General features: G+C 43.7%; 1 protein-coding gene and 1 long non-coding RNA gene across 2 annotated transcripts in view; one reads left to right on the top strand and one right to left on the bottom strand.

The window, feature by feature from the left end:
• Positions 1-111: 111 nt before the first annotated feature.
• Positions 112-4,321, bottom strand: LOC147819037 (uncharacterized). The gene is made up of 2 exons (XR_015437348.1): positions 4,241-4,321; positions 112-834 (listed from the first exon to the last, which is right to left on the bottom strand). It is a non-coding gene; the product is annotated as an uncharacterized LOC147819037 (long non-coding RNA).
• The window catches only part of LOC111656203 (aspartate aminotransferase, cytoplasmic-like), a 7,968-nt gene continuing 2,016 nt past the window's right edge, over positions 2,479-8,430 (top strand). The window contains exons 1-8 of the mRNA XM_023407842.2: positions 2,479-2,727; positions 4,954-5,135; positions 5,784-5,907; positions 6,026-6,138; positions 6,835-6,939; positions 7,329-7,479; positions 7,689-7,854; positions 8,224-8,366. Coding sequence (XP_023263610.1) covers positions 2,619-2,727; positions 4,954-5,135; positions 5,784-5,907; positions 6,026-6,138; positions 6,835-6,939; positions 7,329-7,479; positions 7,689-7,854; positions 8,224-8,366 — 1,093 coding nt within the window. The 5' untranslated portion in view covers positions 2,479-2,618. The remainder of the gene's footprint in view (positions 2,728-4,953; positions 5,136-5,783; positions 5,908-6,025; positions 6,139-6,834; positions 6,940-7,328; positions 7,480-7,688; positions 7,855-8,223; positions 8,367-8,430) is intronic.

The following is an 8,430-nucleotide window of genomic DNA, read 5'->3' on the forward strand; positions in this document are numbered from 1 at the left end:
TTTTTATATGTAATTTTACTTATATGTTGTTATTTTATATGTGCATATGGAAATTCAATATATGTTCAAATACTACACATGTATGTGGGGTTCTTATAAAACACGTTCCCCTCCTCGTCAGGATGAACTGTGATGACTCTGGTGACTTTTCATCTGCTGCCATCATCAGGTCAAAACTTTATTTTGTCCAGTACTTTTGTTTATGATCAAATACATGTGAAACCGGAGACATTCCCATGAGTCTCTGCTGCACTTAGCTCAAAGCTACGCACAGTGTGCATCATGGTGTATTGCTGGTACATGTATACAGCTGCTCACCACTGCAGCAGTGGCCCTGCTGTGTAGAGCATGGAGCTGCAGGAGGTTAATATGTAATTCAGACTGCAGAGCTGGGTACATGTGGGGTAGTGGCATTTGAGTGAACCCACCCCTTTGAATTTCTCTCTTATTTGTCTATAATTCTGACACAGATAATGTTTGTTTTCCTGTTTGAAATGGTTCCTGATGTAAAGTACAGTTGACTCTGCACTTGGTTATTACCAACCTGATCCACATTCAGATTCAGATCTGTCAGATCAGGTTTGGTCCAGCAGGTCGTTCCCCTCTGCCGCTCACGGGCCAGTGAAACATCTCTCTCTCTCTCTCTCTTTACTCTCCTGAAGAAATGTCTGAAAAGCCTCTGTCAGCCCCGTAGCCTGCAGTCAGCAGGAGAGCAGGAGCCGAGGCCGCAAAACGTCCATCATGTCGACAAATTGACTCAATCAGCTTCATCCAGGAGCATTAGCCCCTCGCCCCTTTGAAATTCAACACTGTTGACGGTTCACCGGAGTGTTTCTGGAGAGGGAAAGGAAAAAGGGGAAAAGTGGAGGAGAGAAGGAGGCCTCATCATCTCAGGCAGTGACAGAGTGAGAGGGGAGCTGCAGGAGATCTGTGTGTGTGTGTGTGTGTGTGTGTGTGTGTGTGTGTGTGTGTGTGTGTGTGTGTGTGTGTGTGTGTGTGAGTGAGTGTGAGTGTCACACTTCACTGACACAAAAACATGCTGCTCTAACTGCAGGAGGGCTGGAAGTGGAGGCTGCACAGACGTGAAGTTGAGGCTATTCATCAAACACTTCAGATCAAACAAAGGAGAGAGAGAGAGAGAGAGAGAGAGAGAGAGAGAGACAGAGAGAGAGAGGGGAAGAGAAAACACACCTGGATGTTTGTACAAAGTTTTCTAACAGTAGAATGAAGGAGAAGAAGCTTGTAGCACCTACACATGGCGTTGTAATGTAGTGATGATGTTGATGACACTTCTATTCCACCAGATTTCAAAGGCAAATATTTCACTTTTACTCGACTACAAGACTTTCCGTTCAAAGCATCATTAATCAGTTTTTGAAATAAGATCCACTGTTATAGCTGAAACAACTGAACAGTATATGAAGTTGTTTTAATTAGCTATTTTTTTCTTAATTGATTAATCTGTATATTAACTCCTCACTTCATTCAGAGCAAACTACTGAAAAATGCACCAGAACAAGTTTACAACACCCAAGATGGCGTCTTCCAGTTGCTTGTTCTGTCTGACTAACAGTCTAAAGACCAAAGATATTAAACTCAGTGTAATGTAAGACAAGTAAAGGCACCAAATCTTCACGTCTCTGAAACTGGAAACACACTTGACATCTTTACTTGAAAATGATTTAAAATGGTGAAACCATAGTTGCTTATTGTTTCAACTAATTGATTAATTGACTAATTGCGTCAGCAAGATGGAAACATGGTCTGCATGGTCACACTGACCTCTTGTGGCAGAACACAGGTCCTGCTTTGACACGTTACACACAGATACTCATCAATCCTCCACTCTGATGTGTTTGATAACACACTCAGCTTATCTGAACCGTTTACTGCTTTGGACTCAGTGATTATATAAAGCACAGATTTCAAGTATCGGCTGAACTCTAAATTAAAGGCTGTAATCATCATCTTCATTAATAGCTACATGAGCATTAATGTAAAGACATTCATTTATGTAATTATTTACAGTGGCAGTTTCTTTTTGCTACTTTCTACTTCTGCTTTCAGAGAGAAATGTTTTTTTTTCCTTTAACCTTTTACCTTTCTACCTAACTTAATATATTTTTTATCTATAAAAGAATCTCATCTTTTCTTTTAAACGAGTGAAAAAGCTGCCATTACTGATAGATACTATCTATCTATCTATCTATCTATCTATCTATCTATCTATCTATCTATCTATCTATCTATCTATCTATCTATCACAAATATAAAGTAAATTAAAAAATATATTAAATCTGAATTCTAATTAAATCGAAATTTTAATTAATTAAATTGATTACATAAAATTAAATAATTATAACAAACCCAAAATATTGTATGCCTATTATTTTTCATTACTTTGCTATCATTGGCTCTCTCAGACTACGTCAGATTTACGTGCCTTCCTATTGGCTGTCGGATTGACGCCTATTTCTGTTTAGTTTGTCCTGAGCTAGCCGAGTGAAGGTGAAGCCGGCCCGTGTCACTCTCTCTCTCTCTCTGCCTGTCGCTTGAAGCACCCTCTCCCGTCTCCTCCTCCTGCACCGCACCGGGATCATCTGCTTTAGCCCCGAGCCATGTCCATATTCAGCGATGTCCCGCAGGCCCCTCCCGTGGCGGTCTTCAAACTGACGGCCGACTTCAGAGAGGACAGCCACCCGCAGAAGGTGAATCTGGGAGTTGGAGGTAAGAGACGGTAGCTGTCTGCTAATGCTAATGCTAAAGCTAAGTTAGCTTGCTGTGGCGGTGTGTCAGTCCTCCAAACGCTGCCGCCGCCGGCTGTGCTTCCTAGCCTCGGTTAGCTACCAGGATCTGTGTATCACCTCCGGAGCGGCGCTGGTGTTATCATGCTAACAAACATTAGCAGCTCTTTGATTTGACCTTCGCTACAAGCTAGCTGCGAAGCTAACGAGCTGCAGCATAAACTAGCTTCCGTTCATTTTGACAGCTACACGTATCAGTCACGTCTCTGATACTGGATGAAACGACACTCATTATACAAGCAGGGCCTCGTCTTGTGACTGCGCTGTCCGTGAGTCACTTCTCGGTTAAACAGAGCCTGTTTGTCGAGATGTAGCTGAAAACGTATAGCAGGTGTTTTGAACTTGTTTCCGCTCTGTGTCCTTGAACGCATCCTCCACTAAAACAGAGCCAGGGTGTAGATGGTGACAGGACTGAGACTTTTTTGCTCTGTTAAGCATCTAATGAGACCTTTTCTGCTGGTTCTGAAGCTGTCAGATCACCGTGCTCTTATAATACAGGATGCCTCAGTAATAGTTAACATGGTGGCAGCTTGCTTGGTTACCTGTGAGGGACTGGGGCTGTACACCTGCAGCCAAGTGCAATAAACAATATTAATAACAACAGAGCCCTTGAATATCTTAAACACCGTTTTCATAGGGTTGGACGAACTGAACTCTTTAAGGAGCTGAGATAAAACTATGAATAACCACAACAACAGAAGGTTAAAACATGATGTCTGTTAGCCTGGGTGTAACTTGTATATGATTTTATCATGTCTTTTTTGCCAGAATCAGAATCAGGTTTATTGCCAAGTATGTTTTCTCATACAAGGAATTTGTTTTGGTGTTTTGGTGCAACAGTAAACATAGTAAGAAGCAAAAGCAAGTACTGCAATGTCACGATGTGATGTCACCCATGCACTTGAACTGCAGCATCTTTACTGTCTTTACACCATGGACCACAAAAAAAAGTCTAGGAATTTAATGTCCTGTCATCCATGAAAATATGTAATTGTATGTAGCTGGGAGTGTTTCATCATTCTCATGACAGATAGATAGTTAGATAAATAGAGGTTCTTTTATTAATCCTAAAGTGAAATTGACCTACAGGGTTATTAAAGTTCACCTCTAATGATGCAACACGGACTCAGACCTTTGCTGCACTTTTGTAGCTCGTTGCCAAAACACATCTGAGTGAACAAACCAGTTTGGACTGGAAATAAAAGACTACCCAGAGAGCCTTACCTGTTTGACACGTTGTTGTCAAGTTAAGGATTCTGTTAAATGGGACACCGGCCGTTACAGCGGCAGGAGATGCTTATTGATTCAGCTACATTATCGTGCTAACTGACAAGTAAAAATAAAAGGATCAATAAGCTGCAATCAGTAGATGTCACCGCTGTGTCCTGCGCCGTATGTGTTAGTAAGATTCTGTGTGAAGTGTGTGCAGCTCTCACCTGGCGCAGAAACATCTGTGTCACTCTGATGGACTTTGAAATGATTTTGCCGCCCAGCTGATCCACTGATCCACTGATCCACTGATCCAAAACCCACAGTCAGACTTGTTTTGACCGTACGATTGCGTCTGCCCTTTGATTCACAGTAACAGTCTACAGCTGTGGTGCAGGCCTGATATCTGATCCAGCTCTGCACAGGCCTCAGTACAGTGCGAGGGAGCACGAGTTCTTAAGGAGTCAACTATGTGCACGTGCACGCACGCACGCACTTAGTTTAGTCTGGTTACTCAGGGTGACCTTCAGAGTGCGTGACAGGACCTGGAATTAAATACTGTGTTTCTCTCGCACACTCTCGCTTCGTTTTATTGTTTCACACTGAAAGATTATCTTGTTTTACTCTTTGAAGTAAAACATCTTCAGCCTTGAGAAGTGGTGCTGTAGTGTCAGGCAGCACGACGATACACACTGAATTGAGAAGCAAAAGGAAGCAGAAGAACAGCAGCAGCACAGTGTAGATATTACGTTTTTTGTTTTTTTTTTGCTATTGTGTCAGTTGACAATAAACAATAGAAAAACACATATTTATAACTGTTAATATGTTGCACAAAAGCTTTTATTGGTTTGTGTTTTTCCCAGATTGAAATCCAGATGTGACGTCCTGCGTTAACGCTAACGCTTGTGTATCATCTTGTGTTGCTTTGTGTTCCCTACAGCTTACCGTACTGATGACTGCCAGCCCTGGGTGCTGCCTGTGGTGAAGAAGGTGGAGCGTCTGATTGTGGAGGACGCCAGCCTGAACCACGAGTACCTGCCCATCCTCGGCCTGCCAGAGTTCCGCTCCGCCTCCTCCAAGGTGGCGCTGGGAGACGACAGCGCCGCCATCAAGGAGAACAGGGTGAGACGCACACATTCAGCAGGTGGTGCAGGCTCACCTGATGTTTGATTAGGTCGAGCTGTTGGCAGGGTTAGGTTTTGTGGCACAGAGCAGTATGGTACCTGTCTTTTTGTATCTGTGTGATTTGCCTCCATCTGAAGCACTTTTAATTACAAGTCATCTGTGAGTATTGGCTAATATTGTTGTTTTTGATTTTATTGTTTTACTCAATAAATAATATTCAGTTCCTTTACTAACTAGTTGCAGTCTAGCTACAGTATATAGATTCATGGTTGCAGTGGTTTAAAGGAGCTATTTGTAAGTTTTTACTGTTGCTACATAGCTAACGTTAGCATTAGCAGCTGTTTACTGACCAGTCCAGAAGAGACGTTGCGAGTTCAGCTTCAAACTTCATCTTCTTAAGAGGTGGAGAGCAACGCCAATGTTATATCTTGTCTCTATCAGGTATATTCCTTTACTGAAGTTAGCATGCTAACCTGCTAGCGTCAGCTTGTTGCAGCCAGTCTCCTCACTCTCCGATAGTGACTCACTGTAGCCTCCAGTCTGCCCTGAAGACGTTGCGCTAATCTTTCATGCTGTTGACCAGATTCTCGATATCTCTCTCTCTTTTCGTCCGTCCTGTTTCCCTCCTGCTGTCGTCTCTCTCAGGTTGGAGGGGTCCAGGCTCTGGGTGGCACCGGTGCCTTGAGGATCGGGGCAGATTTCCTGCGGCGCTGGTACAACGGCACCAACAACACGGCCACGCCCGTCTACGTCTCAGCGCCCACCTGGGGTTAGTGTCGGCTGCAAAGAAAGTGTGATGTGATAAGTTAGTTTGTTTGTTTTCAGGATGAATGTGTTTCAGTCAGTTTCAGTCAGCTAATTCAAGGATTTAAACATCTTCCTCCCAGAGAATCACAACGGTGTGTTTGCTGATGCTGGCTTCAAAGACATCCGGCCTTACCACTACTGGGATGCTGCTAAAAGGGGCCTGGACCTCACCGGGCTCCTGGATGACCTGGAGGTGAGGAGGGACTGGTGTTAAAGAGCTCACTGTCACTTTCATGCCATGACGGTGAATCCACAGAAAAAATAAAATATGGATGGGTGTGGTATCCTGTGACAGCTTTTAAAACAAGAATGTAAAAGATCATTTCTGTGGTTATGTTGCAGTTTAAATAAATCGTTAGCTAAAATCACACAGTTTGTCTGTGAAATCCAAGGTTTACAACAGAAAAAGCTGCTGGAAAGTCAAATAAAAAGCAGGTTGTTTGTATTTGTGCTTCATCCAAGACAAAAAAAAGGCACAAGTGGAAGTAACAGACTCTGAAGGCAGCTGACTGTGACTGGACTGTGAAATAATCCTCCTCATTGCACTTGGTCCTGTGACTTCTGTTGTTTCTAATCTTGTTTGCCTCTCGCGTCACACATGACGGACATCTGTCGTATGTTACTGATTGTGTTCTGATGTGGAGATCTGACCGTTTTATATTAAATCTGAAAATTCTTCTGACATACTATTTGTTTAGCAAGCCTGCTACAGGACCGCTGTTCAGTCAGTTGTGAGGAACCAGCAGACGGCGATAGAAGGGTAAAAATAGAAAAGTGAGAACATAGAAGAAAGAAAACAATATTTGCAGGTACAGGAACAGTTAAAACTAACATCAATGTTTCATATATTTTTAATGACGTTTGGCTCTGACTCTTCCTCCGTCAACAGAAAGCTCCAGAACACTCCATCTTCGTCCTCCACGCCTGCGCACACAACCCCACCGGCACTGACCCCACCCCGGACGAGTGGAAGCAGATCGCAGAGATCATGAAGGTAAAGACAGCGCTGTTCATGTAGTTCCTCAGATCAGGTGATGATGGTGTTAGTGATGTCAGAGCCTCGAACATGTTCTGTCACATGAGTTCACTCTTCTCAGGCTTTTCCACTGATTAAAGCACAAAGTGTGTCCAGTATATCTGCTGGATTTGTCTTGATAACCTCATTGTGAATATGAGTGTTGTCTTCAACATGCTAATGTGAAGTGTTCTCTTGTTAGGAGTTGTCAAAAGAAATCTTCTTAAGTTGTACACACTTCACATAATGTTTGTGTTGGAGCAAACTAAGCTGATATTACTATTTCAACATCTAATTAATGTAATTCTTACTTTATTACATTTGTAAATCCCTCCATGTTTTGTATTTCTCTCTCTCTCCTTCTTCAGAGGAGGAAGTTGTTTGTGTTCTTTGACTCGGCCTATCAGGGCTTCGCCTCCGGCAGCCTGGATAAAGACGCGTGGGCCATCCGGTACTTTATCTCCGAGGGTTTTGAGCTCTTTGTGGCTCAGTCCTTCTCCAAAAACTTCGGCCTGTACAGTGAGTACACGTAACACACAAACAGGTGCCATTTTGAACACATACTTTAATCTTGCTTGGTTTAGTGTGCATCGTGCCCCCCAGGTCTAGTAAACTCAAAATTGTATTTGCCAGAAGTAAGTTTAACCCTTTAACACCCCCGCCAAAACCTGTACATACAGTATACACATCAGTTGTGTAATTCCTCTTCTTTCTGCTGCTGTTGTCAGATGAGAGAGTGGGGAATCTGACGGTGGTTGCCCAGGACAACGAGAATCTGACCCGCATCCTGTCTCAGATGGAGAAGATCGTCAGGACGACCTGGTCCAACCCCCCAACCCAGGGAGCACGCATCGTCAGCAAGACCCTCAACTGCCCCGAGCTGTTCGCTGAATGGTACATAACCTCTGACATCAGCCAGTTAGCATTAGAGCCACTTAGCATGATAGCCAGTTAGCATGGGCGCCAGATAGCATTAGAGACCGTTAGCATGAGATACAGTTAGCATTAGAGCCAGTTACCCTTACAGACGGTTAGCATGAGAGCCAGTTAGCATTGGAGCCATTTAGCATATGAGACATTTAGCATTACAGCCAGTTAGCACTGGAACCATTTAGCATAAGAGAGAGTTATCATAAGAGACAGTTAGCATTAGCTATGTGGAAAGTATAACATATAAGAACTGTTATTCTCATTGTCTGTCTCTCTCTTCTTCCTACCTCCCTCCTCCCCCTCCCCTCTCCTCTCCTCTCCTCCCCCTTGTAGGAAGGGTAACGTGAAGACCATGGCGGACCGGGTTTTGTTGATGAGGGATCAGCTGAAGGCCAAGCTGCAGGCTCTGGGCACCCCGGGGACCTGGGACCACATCACCCAGCAGATTGGCATGTTCAGCTTCACCGGCCTGAACCGTGAGTACTAAACACACACACACACACACACACACACACACACACACACACACACACACACACA

This window comes from Seriola lalandi, unplaced genomic scaffold, assembly GCF_002814215.2.
Source record: "Seriola lalandi dorsalis isolate HSWRI2012SDOR001 ecotype SW California unplaced genomic scaffold, Sedor1 jcf7180002054348, whole genome shotgun sequence".
NCBI lineage: Eukaryota > Metazoa > Chordata > Actinopteri > Carangiformes > Carangidae > Seriola > Seriola lalandi.